Raw genomic sequence first — 23,278 nt, forward strand, 5'->3', positions numbered from 1 at the left:
CATTGGAATGGAAAAGATCAACATTTGATTACTATTATGAATCACCTGTAGAAATTGAATTTTTACATGGACACCTTCAAACAAGCTTGCCTGAAGTGCTTGAAAATCTGTAAGTTCTGTAGTTATTTAAAGTCAATATTTGGTACTAAATCAACTCAGTGTAGCATTTCACTTAAATAAGTTTTCATCTCTGTCTGTATGAGTCAACTACAGTATGTATGAGCCAACTTCAACTATTCTTAATTTTTTGTATAAAGTTGCTGTTTTCCAGTGGTTAAAATACCTTGGTAAATGTTGTTATTTGTAGTAAAGTTTGTTTTCAAAGAAAACAGATTTGTTGCTTGTGGCATTTTTGAGTTCGTAATGTTTTCCCTACATGTGACTTTGCTTCAAAGGTTGGGGCAGCTCTGCGACCAGCTTTTTCCCCCGACACTCCTTCCGATGTAACAGCCATGGCCTGCCAGGTGAGTGATTAGATTTGACAATTGCCTGTCACCCCCCCCCACGGTACATGTATATACTGGTAATTTGCATTACTGTATGTCCTAACCTGGCATACATGCTGCTGTTACCAAGCCCACTCTCTAGTATATCTGTGTCGTATCACTGTTTTGAAATGAACTCTTATCGTGATCGCTGTGAAATCAGTCCTGGCTGCTTAAATAGTGTTTCCCTTTAGGCACGGATTTTAAGTATCGTGTATTTCCTTAACCCTTTTGTCTTTGCAAAAATGACTTTTTCTTTTGTAGTTATTAGGAGCTTATGTGTCAGTGAAACCGTGTCATATCCATCTAGTCACAACAGTGTAAATATACTAACTGTTGATATTTAAACAAGTAGATGAAATTTGTTGTCAGGTCTTATGCACTTTATTTCATCTCACCTGCAGTGTCCAGTAGTCTTTTTTCAGGAACATGGAAAATGGAGCAGTTGCTGATTAATTAAACAGCATATAGCCAATATTTTTTCTTTGCCTTTTGGCCCTTGTGCTGAATATCCAACTGTTGGTTTTTTTTACCACAATTGCCCATTAGTTTTGTAACCCTTTATAGAGTACCGAAGTGTGATGTCACTGTGAACCAGAAAGTGCAGTGCAAACGAATGGAGTACGCGCGAGTGTTGGTTGACACGCTGGTTCTCGCGCTAATGCCTTTTACACACTAATTGTGCACGTGACGTATTCACTTCGGTACTCTATAAAGGTACAAAGTATAGCAGAGCATAAAGAGGTTATGCTGTTAGTGTTTCGAGTTATCATTTTGGCAAAGGTGATACAAAGACATAATGTTTGGTGCACTCTAAACTCATCAAGATCTTTGAAGTTTCTGTTCAGTATTGTAGTTGAAAAAGCACAGCAAGTGACAAATATGTTAATTACTTATGTGGGATCTAGTGTTGGAACAGGTGTTTCTTAACGGCATGGAAATGGCACCTTGCTAGTTTTGATACATGCCTGTGCTTTAAAACGTCCATATGTCAGATTGTGGACACTCCTGTAAAAACTGTGATTTAAACAATTCATTACTGTCATTAAAAATTGTAGAAGGAACTAGCCAAAACATCTCATATATCTATTGCACTTCTCACTTCTGTTCATCTTAGCCGTGTGAGATTACAATTGAATCATATGCAGTGTGTGCAATGTATATGCATTGAGAAGAGATTTGACGGATTACCCTCTGTGCCTTCTGTTTCAATAATGAAATTCTCAAGTTAGAGTGATATATACTATCTTTGTGACTGGAAAGAAGTGGAAAGAAAAAAGGATTAACACCATGATTGATTCTTACCCTACTTGACAGTATAATGTTTACATGTTCACAGAAATAAGCCTCTTGAATTGGTGGTCAAACTGTATCACAGGTGGAGGATGCATTTATGCAAACACTGTCACTCATTGCAGAAAGTTTCTGCACGTTCCCTTGCATTGCTGCCCTTCAAATGGACTTCAGTGAGAAAGACTCTGTGTGTCCTTTAATATCTTGCATTTTAACGCCTATTGATGTCAACTGGAGTGCATATGATTTGAATCTGAGCTGTGTTGTTGCCCTAAAAGGCAGATCAGTTTGTTTAGTTGGAATAGGAGTCCGTAGGTTTATTTATGTTTTTATTTTATTTATTGATATCTGTTCATCCAATAGCGCATTTAGCGCCAATTACAGGATGATAATGAGTGAAGAAGACAATGAAGAGATGTTCAGTTTTAAGGGTTGGTGGGAAACCCCAGATAAATGATTCAGGGAAAACCCATGGACTCACTTAGGGACTGAAAACCCAATCCATATGTGGAGCAAGTCCGACTTGAACTCAAGTCCCCAGGGGTGGAAGTCAAGGAAAGAAACACTGCGCCAACCTGACTCACGAGTCAGGTGGGTTAAAGCTGGTGCTGTGTTATTAAACAGTAGGACCATTTATTGAGCCTTCTTTCAGACAGATGGAATGAAAGCCCAAGTGCATCACAGGCTGATAGTGTCAAGTCCTCTGTGAGTTGGGGATTTAGCCGTAAAATTGAGATATTTTTTGTTTCCTCTTTTGATTCTTGTAATTAATATGGGAGATAATAATAAAAAAGATTGTAGCATTTTGGAGCTTTCAGTGACTGTCTTGACAATTAAAGGTTACAGATTCACTGCAAGGGGTTCTTTGTTTTTATAGGAAGGATAAATGATAAGCTTGTGAAAAATGACAGAAAGTGTGGCTTTTTTCTTTTAAAAGGAGTTGAAAAGGTAAGAATATAAAAGTGGCGGTTATGGGACAACATAAAACTGGAAAAACCAGACTTTTGCTCAGTTTAGTCACCGCCTTCATCTCGGTTGCCATTTGAGTTGTGGACTCGTTTCTGTAATTATCACATGCTTTTTACAATAACTTCTGTGTTCCTGGCAAACAGACACATAAATGTATGTGTAGATACCATGTGCTACATACGTTCTTGCTTGCGAGCTCGACCAATCCAAATACAGGGAAGAACAAACACGATAGCACATACAAGTAGCAACCATCGAAGTCTAGCGTGGCTTGGAGGGCCATTTGCTGTCCTCAAACATTTCCATGTTGGTCAACCATGCAGTTGCCGTTATCTCAATCTGACATTTCATTTGATTCATTGGTTGGTCTTCATACATGTACCTAATTGTCTTCCGCTTGACATGGGTGAGTGCATGTGCCTGAGTTGTTACCATCCACATCAATCTCAATCATTGTCAGAGCTTTGCACATAAAACATTGTTCTCTGCATTCTGGAGTGAAAGACTACATCACAGTTGAAGGATTGAATTTCAAGTTGTCATCAGGAAATTGAATTGTCATTAGTGGCATAGGCTTGTGCGGTTGATATTCACATGTGGCTGCTATACACGTGTATGGCACATGTACAATGTACATTGGAGTCCATCCTGTACAAAGTAATATTCAGTAACTGAAGCAAGATATTCATGAGTAAAGCATTTGGGGAATTGGTCAATGTGCATTGTGTGGCATATGGCTAAGAACGGGTCTGTTTACCCTAGTGTCAACGAAAAACTTGAATGTCTTGTATCACCCATTTTAAAATATGTAGCTGTTCTCAGGAAACAGTTTAGAAACTTAAATTTATTCATTTCTACCTATTATCAGGGAGCATGTGTGTACTGTTAAGGCTAAGTTTATGTTTAGAATTTGTTATGCTCTTATCAACTCACACTGAACTGTCTGTCATGGCTTGCTTGTTTGTAAGAAAATTGCCCTTGCTACCCAAATATTGCACTTTTGAAATACACGATTTATAATCCATCAAAATCATGTGGAAAGATTGTGTGGATGAAGTTGCCTCCTATATTTTAATAATTCACCTCGTTAAGTAACATGTACCAGTACTTACTTGACCTTTAGTCCTTAATTGGGAGCTCTAGTGTGTTTAATCTACCTAAACGAAATTTTTTAAAACTTTATATTGAATTTGAATCAACAGGTGCAGATGTATTTTGCAAATAGCCTTTGCTCTATTTATATTTGAAGGTTCGACGGCTCATTTGTTCAGTTGCTTGCTCTATGTTGCTCCTTCTTTGCAAGCTTCCAGAAGCCATGACATTTTGCTTGATTTAGTTTTGAATTGGGCCACATGACTCAACTTCTCCCTTATTTACTGTACATATAACTCCCTGCTGACTAAAGAAAAATTCCTCGGAGCCAGATTGTTTTCTTTTTGAAAAGACTTAGTATGCAGAAATCTAGGTTGAGTGATGGTTATTGATGGAGACTCTTGTGTCTTTCCTTCAGTCATTATTGCGGAAATTGCATCTTGCCTTGATGGGTCACTTTTACGAGTATCTTGTGGGCATTGTTGTCATGATAGTCCATCTTAATTTACATCCAGTTCAGCTTGTGGCTGAAAAGGTACTTGGTGGCTGTTTCCAGTTTGTCGGCCACCTGCCAAACATGAAGCAGTGCAAAAGTTTTCAGTGTGAAACATTAATGTGTGATATGAAATTCATATAGAGAGTGACCATTTTTTGTAGTGGAAAATCATTTGCTGTACCAAATGAACAGTCAATCAAGAGACAATTAAGAAACCCAGGGTAAAACAAAAGTAATTCCTCTTTCATTTCCCAGGTGTCTAGTGCATGGATCGGCAGTGGCGTGGCCCATGACCTGAATGACCTCAGACGAGTCCATCAGCTCCTCGTCTCTTCCTTAGCCAAGCTGCAGGTTGGCAAGGGTGCACCTGCTCAGATCTACAGCGAGAGTGCCTCCACCATGGAGAAATTAGCTGTCATCAAGGCATGGGCTGAGGTTAGTTCAAGTTTGTAGCCTGACACACCTGGACTTTTATTAAGTTGTTCATGTAGAAGATGGAAATGCACATGGATTAAGTATTTCAAGTGGAAATTGAAATAGTGTTAAGAGGTCGTAATGGTACATTGTACCAACTCCATTTTTTTGGAGGGGGGTGTTTTGTTTGTTTTTTGAAAAGCCAATTTGCAACAAGCCTTTTGTAAGTTAAATTCGAATGAATTCTGAAACGTTGAGTTATCTAAATGCACATAAAGAAAACAATTTGAATTTTGTAGACTTCTTATCCATTGAAAACAGTTGATTTGTGCAAGGCATCTCTCTTATGTAACTAAGAAAAAAGCTTGCCCCAAATCACGAGGTATAGCAATAGCAGCTTTAGTATGGAGAATTCAAATTTTATGTTCACATGAACTTAAAGAACTCTGTGTACCAGATTTCATTCAAATTTGATTCACAAAAGACAGATCATTTAAAGCAAGCTTTAAAAGCACAGTTGATTGCACAGAAAAATTGATGGCAATTTTGAGAGGTAGAAATATAACCACCTATGTGTGTAATGGGTAAAACGTATGGCTCGTGTAATGGTTGTCTTGCTTCCTAATGTGCTGATCTGCTGGTCTACCTCAGGAATATTGGGCGGTGGTCCGTCCCCAAATTAATGGATGACGTTGGGAGACATGTCTGATTCTAAATGGTGATTCATTTAGATCAGGTAGAAAATAAAGAAAAGTATGACCCTGGAATAGAAAAAGTAATACCCATGATGGTAACATATGATTTCATAAGCAACCAGGCCCCTGATCCATAGCAATAATTGTAGACAGAGTCTTAGCTAAAATAAACTCTCAGCCTACCCAATCATTGTACCGTGGAACTTCACTGATTAAAAAAAAGGTACAGATGCACAGGTAGACGCACCCATGTCTTCTTTGGTGTGTGTACTGTAAAAAAGACACCACATGAAAAGATAATGAATGGATATGTTGTTTGCACTCAGTCACTAAATGCAGGCAAATATAAACTTTCACCAACAATGCAATACATGAATACTTGTAAGCTCTGTTGATTACAGATAATTGCCGATATTGATATATCAGCAGCCCATTATCGAGAATTCCGACATATCAAATTTTTTCAAAGAAAGTTTTCAAGCTCAAAACCAGTGGCATAATGCTGAACACCTTTTGCGGTTAGGTGATTTTAAGCCCCTACCAATTGGTCCTAACCATGCGGCACGCAATAAGTTTGCTGGAATTTTCGAGTTTTTTAAATCATCCTCAAATAAAAAAGCATCTGACAACACCAACAACCTGGGGTCGAAAGGTATATTCAAATACAACAGCATGCATACTCCGGCCAGTCCGTGATCTGAGCGGTTGGCTTCATTGATGATGTGCCTTATTTAAATATCAATTTTACTTGCCCAAACCCAGAGCTGGGCTCAGCTCTGGTTTAGTTGCTCATTGCTTCCCGGTACAGTAAGTTCCTCCTTCAACCAATCACCATTGATGAAATTGCTACACCACAATACAACATGAATATGCATCACCCCTAACTATTGCGGTATGCAGAGAGTGCACAGGACTCTGATGCATCATTCATACAAGTTCAAGCAATGGCTACATGTTTTTCTTAATCACTCGACGATTTTGCCTGGTGCCATATATACAAAAAGTACACACACAAGTACCAGGCAAAATTTACTAATGTTGAATTCACAGCCACATGTGCATGTAAAACAGTCTTTGAGCTTCCGGTCGTCAAAGCTACCTCTGTTGCGTCACACGTATCATAACCAATGAGGTTTGTTACCCAGACTCAAGGATATTTTACAATTTATTTGTGTACGCATTGTCCCTTGTGTGGAAAGGTGTCCTGCTAAATGTACAGCGTGCTTAATACACGTGAGTTTGTACATGTACATGTATGTAATGATGCAAAAAATCATTGTACACCACATAGCTGTTTACTTTTTACCACTTTTTATAAGGTTTTGTGAAGAGAAAAAACAAATCGTTGGTAAATTTGCTGCCTGCTTTTTTTGGCCACTTTCTATAACAACTAATTTATCGCTTCATTTTTTTCATTATATTGGCACTTTCGATATATCAGTTTCAGTGTTAAAGTAATATCACTCATATCGATATCAAAGTGAAATTGATATATTGGATATTATTGATGTATTGATGGAACTTACCGTACTTGTGAGTACATGCAACATGACGACTTTACAAGATTGTAAATGAGGAGATTTATCCATTAGCTCAAGATACAGCAGCTTGCCATCAAGGCAATGCTTTTGAAATAAGAGATTCTTCTGCTGTCAAAGATTGTCACAGAAAGTTTGTCTCACAGAAGGGTTGTGCCGCAGCACAGAACATGTCACATTCACCGATGCCACAACACCAACACAGTACAAACAGAAGTTCAGAAATGTCTGTCCCCAGTAAACAAGGAGTTCTGTTGAGATACCGTATGATTACCAGAGATCACTTCTTTATAAACTCATTCATGCTGAATAAACAAATTACTACAATGTACACTCAAAACACTAGTTTGAATCTAAGTTATCAAGTTTATTCACATCGGCACTATACAGAGATGAGTGGAAGGGGATCACTGTGGTAAAGGTTTTCACACTGGAGAATTAATTGCTAAGCAACATATTCAGCACAGACACCAGTGTGGAGATACAGAGAACCTGAAACTCCAACACAGACATTGTCTTGGTGTTACAGAAAATAACTTAAACCACTCTTGTGGCGTCACCCTATACAGTAATGTACACTTTTTAAGAATGAAGAGTGTGGACATTCTTCAAAAGCGACTTGATATACAAAGAAAAAGCACTTGTGACATTAAATTACAACGTCAAACACCGTAAGAAATTCTCTGATCAATTAAGTACCGGTAGATTGTTTTAGACATTCAATGCGGTTAACACTCAAATTTTTAGATTTGACACAGTAATTTTTTCTATTGAGATTAAAGTGAATTTTCAATTAAAGCGATCCGCTCCATGTGTTGCTTGTCACTATGTGCTTTGGGCACTCTCACCTACCCAGCAATTTATCCGTATCTATCCGTGTCTATCCGCCTTTGCAAAAACCACTTGTACATGTATGTATATGTACATGTATTTGGGTAGCAGGCAAAGCCGTCAAGCTTTGATAAAGGGCATAAAGTATGAAAAAAGCAAAGCAGAACCAGCATCCATTGCTGTATTGGTAAAATAATGACTGTTATACTAACTGTACATGGTGTAGCTGTCAGGTGGTGACCATTATGCCGTTTGATAAAATCACCCTCACAGGCTAATTTGCGATGTGCAGTTTAGTGGGAAACCGTGTTGTCAAGTGGTACATTAGCACTTTTTTGGATCAGACCCAATACATGTGTGTGCTGAGGTGTCTCTGCGTTATTGTTCTGATTCTGTCGTACTATTTTAGTGTAAAGAAACAAGGTCTATCTCATTTGCAAGGATTGCTTTGTTACAACATGGGCAGATGGCCTGTTTCACTGCCTTGCGGAATCCTTTGTACTTGAATACGTAGATAATTGGGTTCACAGCAGAATTTGAAAATGTCATCATCAAAAAGGCTTTCTCAAGCTTTGAGGGGACGAAGATGTTGCAGTTGAAATTCCTGGCAATGTCTAAGATCATCTCGGGGAACCACAGCAAGATGAAAGCCACGACAATGGTCAGCAGGGTGTGGACAATTTTCCTGCGTACGAGGTGGAGTTCTTGGGCCGGGCCGTCTGCATTGTCTTTTTTCAGGCGTTTGGCGTCCTCACCAAGGCGCTGCAGAATCCTCCAATAGAACCAGAGCATGGCAATGGTGGGTAAGACGATAAGAAGAATGTTTGTCGTGACAAAAAACACTTGCAAGGCGGTCTGACTTCCACACGGTTGGCTAACGCAAATTTGCTGTGTTACATCATAACCATCACTGATCATGTATGGAACTTGCATTAGTATGGAAAGTACCCACATGAAAGCAATGGCAGTGTAGACTCGACTCAGCTTGAAACAGTCCTCATATTGGAAAGGTCGAACAATGGCAACGTACCTTTCGTAGGTCACAAGAACAAGGTGCGTGACGGACGTGGTTGACGGTATCCATACTAGAATGCGGTCACCGAACAGCTTGCAAGCCATGTAGCCGAGGAATGTGTTTTGCACCTGCTGAGAGTTCCCAACATCCAGCACAGCAGAGCTGAACACTACCATGTTCAGGCAGACCACAAGATCACTTACCGCCAGGCTGACGAGAATCCTGCTGGTGACATTGTGCATGAAATTGGCCCGAACGAGTCCGACAATCACCAGTAGGTTGCCGACAAGTCCAGCTGTACCAATGAGGATTTCTGGCAGAGGGTCATTCTGGGACAACCCACTGTTTTCTGATCCAGTGTCATTTTTGGTATCCAAAGCCATTGCTGATAAATGAATGACCAGAGAAAAAAACAGGCAATGAATGTAACTCAACAGTGTGTTACTCTCGTGTGTCAGAATAGCTGAGCACCTAAAAGCTGACTAATGCGTTACTGTGGCGCCACATCTTTTAAATATTTACCATGACAGCAGCCTTGCCGGTGCATCGAAACAGCATTCACTGGATTGTGATAAATATTTCCTGATGCTAATTAAAATGGATGTGACAAAATCTTAGCATGGCACATTAATACGACAGTTAGATTGTGTCTGCATAAATGCTGTGATCCATGTTTTGGGATTAGGTGAGTGGGAAGCCATCACTCTTGCTATCACAGAACTTGAGGAGATATCAGTCAGCGGTTGCTTTCACATTGAAAGAGTAAAAGTACTGCTGCAAATAACAAACAGAAAGAGTGACAAGTTGCAAACATTGTGAGATTTGTTAATGTATATTTGAACTGTTCACTGCTCACATTTGATGAATAAACGTGCCTGGTAAGTAAGTCACTGTGACAATTTAGCAAATTTGCTTTCTGTCTTTACACAGGTAGAGACTGATGAAACAGAGCACAGTAATGCCTTTTAAAGGAATGTCGAAAAGGTCCTCAAGAAGTGTTGGTGTGATAAAGTGGAACATTAAAACAGTCTAGTCATAGCGTGTATTCCTTGATTTTTTTAATTGTATTGACATTATCTACACGTTAGTTTTATTCAGTGAGGTTTACTGCAAGTGACAGTAATTAATGAGTAATATTATCAGCAAAGTGATGTTGTTATTGATATCAATTATTTATTGATAGTAGTTACGACAATAAATATTACCGAAAATGGGTCACTTGGGAGACATTCCAACAGGAATGTGCACAAAATTTTTCAAACTTTACCGTCCCATAATTCAATATTCCTTAATCCGATCTTAACCAAACTTTGCACGTCTTCCTTTCAGACCCTAATCTATCATCTCTCAAAATGTGGACCGTAAAAATTTTCCTCCTTTTGGTAGTTGGAGCATTAGGAAGAAATTGAAATATCTCCCTAATGACCGATGTCTCCCTAATGTTGAACAATTTACCACAAAATGTCTCCCATGTGACCTATTTGGAAATATATATTTTATAGTAATTTTAATAGTAATTTTGACAGGTATACATTGTGGCCATGAAGCAGCATCTCAGTCCCTCCGAGCCCATCAGTGACCAAGATGGTTACCATGGCAACAGCCCGTCCTCCGACAGCCTCCTCCACCTGGTCCAGCCAGAGTTGGTCTCCCTCAGCAAGTACTGGCTCTCTGGCCTGCGGGACCACGCCCTGCTAGCCCTCCCGCCCGACTTTTCCAGCCAGCTGCCCCAGGAGGGCGGGGCCTTCTACAGCTCAGACGCCATCGCCACCACCCGGCCACACTACCAGAAGGCTTGGTCGCCCATCGTCTATGCCGCTGCCCTCTGGCTTAACAGCGGTGGCTTCCAGACACTCGAGAGGAATAACGGCAACTTTGGGAATCTGGCGGGCAGTGGGCCGGTGTTGCCTGGCATGAAGGCAGCACAGAGCATGGTGCCAGGGAAGACCCCCAAGCGGCTGAAAGAGGACTATTTCCATCTCATATTAGGTATGGCGTTCTTTGTCCTATGTAGTAATGAGAATGTTTGGAAAACTCTTTTTCCTGTAAAATTTGATCAAATTTTTATCTAGATGCAATAATGATTGTACATATTTTTTAGTTTTCGTTTGTCCCTACATTCCAAAGTTTCTTTGTGTTCATTTACCTTAATCATGTTACATCCCGTAAGATTGTTTATGATTTAAACTTACATGTAGCTCATGTTGGGCTCGGTATTAGTCATTGCTGATTTCCCCCAGTGTACCGATACATACATGTAGTGTATGTTTTTGTGTCATGTTTAACAAAATGTGTGATACAAACTCAACTCTTCCCTCAAATTCTTTTTTGCTGTGTTATTTCTTCCCATTTTCCAAGGTGTCTGTGTTGAAGCTCTGTCCAGCCAGCGGTCAGCCGAGCCCATTCAGAGTGTTCACTACTGCCTGCAGGCCGTGGACACCCTGCTGGACTCGGCCTGGCCCCGCAGCCGGCTGAGCTCAGACCCCTCACTGGCCGTGGAGCTGCTCAACGTCATGCATCGGCTGCTGCTGACCAGGGAGACACTCAGCACCCATCTGCTGGTCACTGCTGTGGTCAAGCGGGTCATCCAGGCTATGGAGGAGCAAATGGTAGTGGACGGGAAGGACAAAGGTACATGTAGGGTGTGGGGATCACTGCAAAAGCACTCCCTAGAGAGGCTTGTCTGACACTTGAGCCTAGATTCCGTATGGTTATGACAGTCTCTGACAACATGCAAGACTGACAGTTGCAGACGCGACAATTCTGATGTTATTTGCCCAAAAAATTTAAAACTAAATGGCTTCTGAAATTCCTGGAATTTTCTTTTTGGGTGTTTGTAATGCTTCATCAAGCAAGACAAATACGTTAGTTCAGTGTATTTTGTTTATGGTGAGCTTTTTTATTGACTATCAGAGGGTCATTTCTCAGAAGGAGAAAAAAGGCCAAATATGCCTACTTGAACAAAAGAGATGTGTGCATGTCACGCCAATATGTGTGGGGCTGCTGATGGCTGAATCAACACAAAACGCTGGAAAAGTTCACCATAATCCAGCTTTGCCAATTATTAATATTCATGTTTGCATCAGTTGTAATGAAGCATTTCCATGTATTTACACACATGTATCTGCTGTCTGCATCTCTTTATTTCAATCTAGAAACTAGGCTTTAGTCACCTCATGCTTTCAAATTTGTCAAACCATATACCACCAAGGTCATATTAATGTTCATGTTAATGGAAATTCACATTTCACTGATGTAAATAATTTGTCATATAAATGTGGTGTCAGGATTCTTGAGACTAGTTTGTAAACATGACAGTGGATTGATTGTAAACTAAAGACCGAAGTATTGGTGGCTAAGCCATTTCATTGGGATGCTCTTGTTCACGCATATGAAACAGAGGACCGCTGTGAGCCCAAACCTAACGGTGGGGGTGGGGTTTTCCAGGAGGAGGGAGGAGAGAGCGGGGAGATCGTGCCTGGCAGCTCGGTGGTCTTCGCCACGCTAGAGGTGTGCCTATGCCTGCTGGTCAGGCAGCTGCCGGCCCTCAACCCTACGGTGTCCAGTGCCATCATCCAGAGCTACGCCAAGAATGCCGGGCTTTCCGAGGAGGCTAGCGTGCTCATATCAACCACTGTCTCCATCATGGCTGGATTGCCTGAGTTGTGCTCACCAGCAGGTATAGGATGTGAAACATTCCAGATAAATTCTAAATCCAGTGATAGTGAAGTTTCCCTATCACTTAAACAGAACCCAAAGTTGTAGATGTTGAACCTTGTATGTACACCACCTGCCCTTCAGTGTTTTTGATTTGGGTCGGCATAGAACATACCATGTCTCATTGGACATGTAGTCTAGTGGTTAGGGTTTGTAGCTCCCAATCATTGGGTCAGGTGTTTAAATCCTGGCAGGTGGTAACACATTAGCCCATTGTTCCTCTCTGCACCCAAGAGTAAATGGGTACCTGTAAGGCAGATACTGTTATTGTGTTAAGCTCTTAGCATCTGGAATAGTTGTATAAGGCTACATGCTGCTCAGGTAGCAGAAATGGTTTCAGGAATATTCCTCTGTTGTGGGCTGGATGAGTGGGAGTAATGGTAATATATTGGTACCTTTGAGTGACAGATGCTATAGAGTCCCGAAGTGAATACGTCACGCGCACAATTAGTGTGTAAAAGGCATTAGCGCGTGAACCAGCGTGTCAACCAACATCTGGTACTCCATTCGTTTGCACTATACTTTCTGGTTCACAGTGATGTCACACTTCGGTACTCTATTACGGTTCTCTACACCTTCAAAGGTGTGATATTATTGTGTCTTGAAACTGTTAGTTTACTTAGTAATTTGGTGTGGAAAGACCAACTAAAAGCCCAATCCGTCACACAAGGCAGCAAAATTTAAGAGGAAATAAACAGGACATTTCCAACAACCAGCAATTATCAAGGCAGTGAGGCATGACTTGAATTAGAAGAACTTGAAAGTACATTATTTTTAATAATGAATCAACGTCAATCAACATGGGGAGATGAACAAGTAAGTAAATATAATACAAATCTATACAATTGTAGTAAATGAAGTATCGGCCGATATACATACAAAAAAATCGCCCGGTAAACATAAGAAAATGAAGGCTGGGTTGTTCTGTTAACCGGTGAGGACTGCTGCGAGGTGTGGTCCACGTCCAACAAAGGGGTCTTGACTGACCGCTGGTCCTGAGGGTGACACGGTGCTACATGGCTTGCCATCGAAGCATACCCATGGAGAGATGTCATACCCGTGCAGGTACAGTTCAGGGCAATGGAGTTGTTGCCTTGAGCGCCAGAACGATGATTCGAAGCTTGGGAGAAACGGCCACGCCCAACAGGTCCAGTAGCTTGACTTGGACACCGGTCGTAGCTGGCTCATCGGTGCTGTCAGCGTCTCACCTATCTGTGGTGGTACGATCAACAGAGAGCCGGGCATGGGAGTGTCTACCCAATTTATAGTGTCTTAGCACATTCCCTGTTCACTCATTATATAAAAAGGGTCTTATAAAAGAAACATTTTACAGGGCTTGGCCTAAAAAAATGAGGATGGCAGCCCAGGAGGTTAAGGTCCAGGCTTCAGAAGGTTAAGCTAATAATCCCCACCAGCTGGCCTGACCTAGAAATTCTGGAATCCAAATCCTGACTGTAAGAACGTATATAAAGTACATCCATGTATAGAGTAAAACCTTGTATGAAAACTATTTGTTCCACTTTTTTCTTTGCTATATTAAAGCCATAGCATTAATGTTTAGCAGGGTATGGCAGGTCATAAAACAATGTATGATAGAGGTTACGTCAACAAACCTTTAATTCTTCATTTTAAAGTGCTTAATTAACGTAAGAATTCCCGTCTTTTTTTCTTTTTGTAACACTCAGGCAGCGTATCAGTACTTCCCACTATTCTCTTCCTGACCACTGGGGTGCTACGAGAAACAGCAGAGCCCTCCACCGACGGCAAGATCACGACTACCGTCTCCGCTTCCCTGCAGGCACTGCGCATGCTGATGCACTCCAGACACCTGGACAACCCAACATGCGTCAAAGAGTGGGTGAGGCTACTCCGCAGCGCACTGGCCACGGTCTTGGACTTTGCCAGACCAGGTAATTTGGGTTGTGTGACCCACGGCAGGGAGAGGGTTGGTTGTGGCCATGGGAGGTCATGTTAAGGCTGAGATTCCTTTCTCATTGCATCTGTGAGAGAGCCCTTTGTCAAATTCTGCCCAGATCATAATGTGGACAGGTTTTTGTTTTATGGTCCCTGTGTTTCATTCAGTTTTTCTGAGAATCTTTTCCAAAGTTCAACAAACTTAACTTGTGACCAGAATTAGAAGCACAGGTTGTATTTTGTCTTCAACCAATAAGGTGTTGTGATTAGCCAAAATCAGTATTGTAGTCGAGACCACTTAAGACTTTCACAAGAACATCACTAGTCTTCCAGTCTGAATTAAAGTCACAAGCCATTCAAATGAACTGCAACAAAAGCATTCCCTTGCCATTGTTCACCCAGTTACCCGTGACTTGTCTTGTGCATGGTCTTGCAACACTGGCCAAAATGCATGCGTGCTTCAGGGAAATAACATGTTAGTATGGTGCCACCCCAGTAATAGCATCTTCTCAGATTAGTCTGGGAACTTGTTGGGTGGTATAAACATCGTATTTTAAAGAAACTTTGAACTTCACATAGTTGGCATTAGGTTTAATGTTGGCACACATTTACTTGCACTTGCTTAATAAATTATTTTAAGTCATCTAATTTATTAATGCTCGTCAGTGTATTGCTCGCTTTTTTCTCACCAGGATCTGGTTTATTTTGCAGGTAAAGACAAAACCGGAGTGGATGAGAACAGTGTCCTCCTTGCAGTTGCCGTCTTCGTTTCTACTGCTCCTACATCAGTCACTGCTGTTCCTGGTCTCCAGTGCCAAGCTATCGAACTCTTCAAGAAGACCATGCACTCTGATGAACCACTGGTAAGACACAAAAAGGTCTCAAGTGGACAGTCATCTTGGCCAAGGAATTTGTCTAGTTTATAGATACAGGTCAGCCGAGCATATGCAGGAGTTTACTGTTTAAGGGTTTCATGGTATTCATTAAAGGGACCATTTTTAGGGCCTCCAAAGACCGTTTTAAATGGGGTTTGATATTTTGCGTATCTAAATTTAAAAAGGAAATGCTCTATTAAGTTACTGTGCTTTGTTGACTTTCAGGATTTGGGAAAGTTCCCAGCAAACTAAGGTGTTGGGATTGAAGAAAAAAGTATGGTGCATAACTGGATTGTGAAGTTGTGCAGAGAGATAGGTCTTTCATAAAGTCAAGATAAGATTCCATGTTTCACTTGTATGCAACTTTTGTAGTTAATTTTTAAAATCCATGTGCCCGTGAACTGCAGCAAGGCAAACCTACCAATTGTTAGGAAGTTATTCAGCCTAGCTTCATATCCATACTTGTAGCCACAACACTGTACCGTAACGGACGGTTACAAATTTCTTTGCACTCACCCTGTCTCTTGTCTCCCCATCAGGTGAAGCTGAAGAGCCTACAGACCATGTGCTCTGTCTTCCAGTGCAAGCATCGGGAGATAGCGACCCCCTTCATCCATGCCCTGGGCCCCAGGGTGGTGGAGTATCTCCATGGGATTGGCAGCAACAAGCCGGACAAAGACAGTGAAGTGCCCGTGGTCCTAGAGGCTGTCCGAGTCCTTGAGGTGTTGGTTAGCCTGACAGATGATGCACATAGTAAGTCCAGTACTAGCGACGGGATAGGGTTTAGACTGCGTTTCAAATAGCTTCATTTGCAGTTATGACCAAAACCCTCAAAATGAAATCATAGCCCTTTGTGAGCAAGCTCTTCCTTTGTCATTAAAAGCCCTAAAAACTCTCAGATTTCTCTTCATCTCCCAGTCTCACTTTTGACATTTTTCTTGTCTTTCCCTCCCACTTCTCTCAGGAGTTCAGCTGTTATCCCTGCTGGTTCCCATCCTGATCAGCCTGCTCGTGCCCAGCGCCATCCTGCCCTCCACCTCTCGGCAGAGCAGGGCACTCCACGAGCAGGCCCTGCAGCGGCTGGTGAAGATTGGTCCACTTTACCCAGCCGCTTTCAAGACAGTGGTGGGCGGGATGCCAGAACTCAAGGCCAAGCTGGAGGCTGCCATCCGTGCCAACCAGGCGGCTGTCAACAAGCAGAAGACGCAGCATGCCCAGGTGAAACCAGTTGCTCCTCCAGCGGCGCCCAGCATCAAACTAAAGATGGACTTCAGCAATTTCAGTGGGTGAATCCATTTCCCCTTGTGACATAAGTTAATATTGGGGCATAATATTTTCTGTTAATATATTACCTATTCGGTATAAATACTTCTGTCCATTTAAAGTGACGACCTCGTTAAAAGTGTGTTTTCATCTCGTGTATAAATTTAACAATTTTTATTGCGATTTTTTTTTTTAATGAATGAAACTTATCATCTTGATTTTTGTAATCTGTTCATTTACAATCATGTGAAACTTCTGTTTTAAGCTATAATAAATTTGTGACTACCAGAACACCTCCTACCCAAACCAGCAAGATTGCATGTGATCTACTCAGTGCCTAGAGGATTAGGTTTAAAGACAGCTTTTCCTTCTTACCCTCCTTAGCCTGTGTTAAAAATGCCATCAGACCATTGGGGGTCATCTGATCATGCTATGTGTGAAGTATTGTGTTCCCCCTCAGTTTTACGGAAACAGTGAAAATGAACCAGTAAATTCGGAAACTGCATACGTTGGAAAGTATTCACTCTCCTGCACCTCGCAGGGAGGAGTTGAAGGGAGAGGATGCACTGGCTGCTAGGGATTTTCATTCACTTCAAGTGTCAGTGATTACAGTATCTTGATGTTGGTCCAGTCAAGTGTCAATGGGTAAAACCAACAGATCAGAATGTGAAAAGTCATGCGTTTTCAGTGGCTGTCAGTATATACTTATAAGGTAGCATAAATGATGGGCCAAGTTTGATCAGTGATAGGTTGTTAACTACTGGTCGATTTCACTAGGTGTGCGGTATATATTCAGTGCATGGGTTACTGACCATTTCTTGACAATTTGTCGCTGATCGATCGCTACCCATGGAAAAATGACCTTTTCCTGCTGAGCTTGATTCTGGATGCAGTTGGGAGCCTACTGAAAAAAATCCAGGGTTCAAGTTTTGCTACTTCTTTCAGTGTGAAATTATTGTAGCTCGTGTTGAGATTGTTCGACTGTATTTATATACAGTAGTTCCTGCAAAAACAAACTTGAGATTTGGATAAACACCTTGACTCTGCTTAGCAATAATAGGGGAGTGCAGAAAATTGAATTGGCTGAGTGCATTACATGTACCTGCAGTGCAGGCCATACACTGGTGCTGCCTTTTTACTGTTTGGCCTATTTCCCCACCAGTTGAACCTTTCCTTAGGAAGCATGTCTTCTGTCAGCCTAAGATGCGCAAGAAAATGTGCTTCATAGAATTGATTGCAGAGGATGTGCTTTGTGAAATTGATTGCAAAAAAATGTGTAGGGACTGCAGTGCTGCCTGAAGTCATTGTGGGTAGCCTCAAATAGGCTAATTAGTAAGAAATGCCTTGATGACTTATATCTATGATTAACATAATGGTCTGTAAAGTGCATAATTGTGACCTGCTCTTTGAAACTGAGAAAGAGGTCACTCAGGCCAGTTTGGAGTTAACAGCCTTTCTAGCATCTTGCACCGTGTAGATTTATGAGAATCCTAAACATTTTTGGCATTTACTTAGTGTCCAGTTCCATCAAGATACCAAATTGAGTGATACATCAAAACCAAGGGCTCAGTTTGCTCTTTCCGATACAAACTGAAACTCAAAAGTGGCTCAGGAAACTTCTGACTCATTTTCACACCTATAGCAGGTCACAATAGTGCTTGCCAAAAACCAGTGGAGAACCAGTCAAGATCAATGCATGTTGCTTATTTTACATGGTAGCCTGTTCTTTCTCGACTAACGTTTCCTTTGCTTAGCAGCTGTGGTGTTTCTATATTTTATACCAGGTTTTGCCCTTAAACAGACCTCGATGTTCACATGTATTCTATAAGTGTGGTACAAGTTGTGGAAAATCTTATGCTTACTCAGGTGGGTTCAAACCCACAACATCTGCACTAGCGAACAGGAAGTAGTGAGTTCAAATCCCACGCCGGCAAGTTAAAATTTTCTCAATTTTTGGACCACACTGAAAATACAGTGTAAATATACCTGTGTGTGCTGGTGTAAGAGGAAAACCTGGCATAAAATTAACATCCCTACCTAATGCTCAATTATTATCACTGTTGATGGAGGTTGTCTCAAACGAGAATTTAAATTCTGTCACGGAAACATCTAGAAAGTACAGCGAGATTAATGTGCACTTTGCATTAATGCAAATTAGATCTAATTCCTTATTTTCCTTTTGAATATGGTTTGGTTTATGCCTTTCTTTTCTGCTTTGCTTGATAGAGCATTGTCCTACAACTACTTTTTTTCTGCTGTTTTATCATGCCGTGTAAGTTTTTATTTAACATGTGTTTATTCATATGCCACTGTACAGATAACTAAAGAGTTTATGATAACAATCAGTGTAAATGAATTTAAGAAGTGTATCTACTAAATTGTAATTAGAAGTGTTGAAAAGATGTCATTACATGTGTGTGATTATTCCGTGCCCTGAAAATTGAAATGATTTTACCAAACAGCATCCATTTTTTTAGTCACTGTAAACATAGAACAGGATACATGTAGCTTACAATGGGATATGAGAGTTGCTTATGATCTAATGGTGTAGCAAACGATTTCTTGTTCATAACAATGTGCAGTTGACATTTCGCATTTAACAGTTATTTTTGTGGGAAAAAAAAGGAAAACCAAAGGCCATTCATGAAGCAGCTTCACAAAAAAGTGTGTTGTTAAATTGTAAAGCATTTTACTAGTACATTCCTTGTTGAAGAGCATGGAGCAATAATTGTAGATTCCAATTCAAACCTTCAGTGCCGTTTCAGTCCATTTGCTTTTCCTGTAAGAATCCTCTTAAAGTACTGAAACCACTAGGTTGAAACTAAGTAGGATTACCCGAAGTACCCAGTGCAAGTATAGATGTACTGAAGGTAGTTAAACTCTACACAGCCTGGAGATCATATCCATGGGCGTCACTTGGGAGGGGGGGAGCAAGGTGTCACCTGCGACACCCATATGCAACCCCCCCTTGGAAAAAGTAAAAAAAAAAAAAAAAAGGAAAACAAAAAGACAACAGGAACAGGACGAAGATCAATTTGCTTTTAAAAATACCTAGGAGTTAACCTCTCTTCCACCATTAATAATTTTGTCAGTTTGCTGCAAATGAGTGCTTTATCACCTGTGGGAGTTTTTACCTCCTTCCTAGCGACTCTCGTGGTCACATCTTCTCTACTTAATTTCATATGAATACAAGTATTTATATTTCGTGATGCATGTATTTAGAATTGGCATCAACACTTTCTTTTTCTGTACGTTCCATTGTTCACACTTCCTGAGAGTCGATTCTGCTGATGGATTTGCACTTCGCACAGACTCGGCACAGGACGATGTTCGTATTTTGTCAAAGGGGCTGTTCCGTTGTAGTAAGTAGCAAAAGATCGAAGCAGTAGTGTAAGTTACTTATGGCCTTAATATATAACTTTAGAGTGGTGTTTTCCTCACAAATAATTAGCATAACGATTTTATCTTTAATAAAATGATTTTGCTCAACAGGAAGCACTGTTTCTTGGCTGTTTACTCCGAGCATGTAACCAATATTGTAAATCATTTGGTCATTAAAGGAGTGTGAAAATATTAACTGTAATTATACTATAAAGTGACAAAGCCATTATATTTAAAATATGGAATAAAGACAATAATTCAGTAAATAAATTGTTTATAATAAAGATTGTTAAAGATTTTTGCCATAAATTTGGATTTCTTCTTTATGCTTCTAAATTTTTTTCCCCATTTGCTGGCATTTTTTTAAGTAGAAGAATGTCGTGATTTTAATTGCATTGATTTTTTGATTTATATTTGTAAATAAGCTTGAATTTATTTGCCAAATCGTAAGTGCACATGCGTCGACGTTGTCAATAAATCGTGATTATACTGTCTCTCTGGTATAAGGTTTGTCTCAACTTGATTTCACAGCTTTTGGAGTTGCCTTAACTTTAAACACTATTTGTCACTATTTTTTCACTATTTTCCAATTTCACAAAGTTTAACGTCAAACCACACCCAGATAATGTTTTCGTATCGAGTGGGAAGATTTACAATCCCCAGCGTCAATATGATTAGTGGAAAAACAAAGAGTTCAAACAGCTCGGGAAAACTAGCTGGTGTTTCCTCGCGTATGACCTTCAATAGATCATCGAAAGCCAAGCATTTTTCACCCACACGTTTATTTTCGATGTGTGTTTGGTATGGTTTGTTGTCGTTTGGGGTTTTTGTTTCACTTTTCGTCGTTTCTTTTTCGGTTTTTTTTTATGGGAAACTTTTCTTCTTTTTTGAAGTAAATCTTAAAAAACCCAAAAAGAGTGGAGAAATACTATTTTTGTTACAAATATCCCAGAGTGTGATGCAGCATTAGGACTGGCTTATAGAACTTCACTGAAAATTTTTGCGGCACCTCAGGAGCAAAGCAATATAGTAAGGCAGTTTAACATCGAATTGTTATCTTGACAGTCGATTAATGCAACACATTTATTGAGTTCATAGGCGGAAGGGTGGGCAACTGAAAGCCATCCCCGCCCATTTGCCCCGTCCAATCATTATTATTAGGTCCCACGAAAATTCTGTTCTGGATCCGTCCTTGATTAGGTACTGATGTGTTTTTGTAGGTCTTTCCTCGGATGCGAGACGTCTGACCACGCGCACTTACACATAGTACCATGGGATTGGGACGAGAGTGATACGGCGTCTGGCGTAGAGCGGGCCGGAATTGTCGTTATTGGCATCTTTGACTTTTGAAACCTTGCCGGTTGTTCCGATGGGTAAGGTTGATTTTGGCCTATTAATTAAAATGGTCCTCAAATAGTAACCACGAAAACTGTCACTCTGTTGTATGGATTTGAATCTACATGTGCAGAATATGATAAAATCAGCCACGTCGATTGCCAGAAGTAATTTGCACAATCTATGATATATATTGTATTATGTATATTTTGTAAACCTAAAAAAACTATAGTCACTGCCACTTGACGCCGGATGACGTGTAAACACGCACAATTTTCCGTATTTTGTTCCACGCAGGACGTGCACACTCGTTTAAGATTTTTTTTCATGTCCGCGGTTGACGTGTTAATTAAGGTTTCGTGCTTGGTCGGATTAAAGCGCGGAAGACGATCCTTTACGTGGACCCTGCTACAAAATGGACCCACCCCCAACCAACAAGAAAACGGAAATGCCTTTCTCTAGTAATTAGAAATGAATTGGGAAGCCCCACCCATACACAAAAGAGCTAAGGGATAAAGCCTAGTTTCCATATGTTCGCTTGAAAGGCAGTCATGCCAGCATGCGTGTTTGTATAGGCCTACTCAGCGACTTGACGCCGACATGACCGTCGGCAAAGTCATATGCAGCAAGGTATGAGACGGAGAGAACCCCCCCCCCCCGCTTTGTGTTGGTCATTGTCTCGCAGGAATCTGGGGAATTCCTTTCAGACATCTTGGGGGGGATGTGTTAAGTAACAATAGTCTGGAATGTGTATAGGGATTGGACATGTTGGGGGGGGGGGTACCCCTCGGTCTCATTTCTTGCTGGGTATAGGCAAAGTCGAACCGGGCTCAGCTTTGCCGATCCGTCTGAGGCTGGTCTGCGTCTTTGGCGACACTTCCGTTTGACATGTTTCCAATTTGCGTCTCTGCGATTCTCAAGCGATATGGAAGCCAGGCTTTAATGAAGCTCAAGCTGTTTGCGTAAGCCGATTTGCTATAAGTGGGGAGCGGAACAACACTTACAAAAGATTCCAGCAAATCCTTTGTATTGAAACACTTGGCAAAAAACCACATAGTCACGGGCCACACACCTATAGAACTATACGCTATGGACCTTTTGTATATGAACACATGCCACAATTTTTACAGGGGCAGTTGAAAAAAGTGGGAAAAGAATGAACATATAACTGCTGCCTGAATTCAAGAGCTGTGCCTCCCTACATTTATGAATGTCATAAATAGATTGTAATGTTGAAGAATTTGTGTGGAAGAAACCCGCCCCCGCAGTTTTTTTCGGGTAAGAAAAATCCAACATTAACTAGCTATTATAACCCCGACACATTTAGATTGGTAGATAACCTTCTGGCAGGCAGGCTAAATTATTTGCGATGCGAATTCGCAAAAGTTGAACAAATTTCAACTCAGGCAGATTTTTCCTGACGTCAAAATTGCTTCGTTTTTGCATTCGCCTGAAGTATGAACCAGCCTTTAATTGACATTAAATTTTTGTTCAGAGAAAAGTGGGCAAGGAGGTCGATCATGTGGCCTATCCTCTCAGCTTTCAAATGCAAGGGTAGGCCTTTGTCCCCCACCGCCCCTTGGATCTGCGTATGAATATAAACTGAAATGCGGCAGCCAGACCTGCCTCATGGGAATTCCTAAACCATACGCGGTCCTTCTCACGAAACTGGAAATTCCACCCACAGTGTTTCTGCGTCTGTATCTTCAACTAATTTCTGGTTAAATCGAGAGAAAACAAACCAAACCAAATAACCACACCGTACTGCAAACTGGATTAACGCGAGATTCAAACCAAGCTCCGGAACACGCTATATGTAAAAAATTGAACTCTCGACAAAGCCGCTTAAAACCCCATTTTTATAGGCAATTTTCGTAAGGTCTCTCAGAGTCTTGTTAAGCCGCTAAACTAATCACATTCAATTCAGTTTTTGGTTTAGTAAAAAAAGAGGTTTCGAACAATTCT

At 40.8% G+C, this 23,278-nt stretch overlaps 1 protein-coding gene across 5 annotated transcripts in view; it reads left to right on the plus strand.

Moving 5' to 3' along the window:
• heatr5b (HEAT repeat containing 5B) overlaps nucleotides 1-20,484 on the plus strand; it is a 57,849-nt gene extending 37,365 nt beyond the window's left edge. For all 5 annotated transcript variants that reach the window (XM_087137028.1, XM_087137021.1, XM_022230227.2 and 2 more), the window contains 9 exons: nucleotides 396-464; nucleotides 4,591-4,770; nucleotides 10,355-10,817; nucleotides 11,187-11,459; nucleotides 12,229-12,507; nucleotides 14,231-14,455; nucleotides 15,171-15,322; nucleotides 15,874-16,087; nucleotides 16,299-20,484. In XM_087137028.1, the coding sequence (XP_086993154.1) occupies nucleotides 396-464; nucleotides 4,591-4,770; nucleotides 10,355-10,817; nucleotides 11,187-11,459; nucleotides 12,229-12,507; nucleotides 14,231-14,455; nucleotides 15,171-15,322; nucleotides 15,874-16,087; nucleotides 16,299-16,624 (2,181 nt within the window). In that variant the 3' untranslated portion in view covers nucleotides 16,625-20,484. The remainder of the gene's footprint in view (nucleotides 1-395; nucleotides 465-4,590; nucleotides 4,771-10,354; nucleotides 10,818-11,186; nucleotides 11,460-12,228; nucleotides 12,508-14,230; nucleotides 14,456-15,170; nucleotides 15,323-15,873; nucleotides 16,088-16,298) is intronic.
• The last annotated feature ends 2,794 nt before the right edge of the window (nucleotides 20,485-23,278 follow it).

The sequence above is a fragment of the Acanthaster planci genome, linkage group LG01 (genome assembly GCF_054643075.1).
Source record: "Acanthaster planci isolate LZ-2023a linkage group LG01, COTS_SCS, whole genome shotgun sequence".
NCBI lineage: Eukaryota > Metazoa > Echinodermata > Asteroidea > Valvatida > Acanthasteridae > Acanthaster > Acanthaster planci.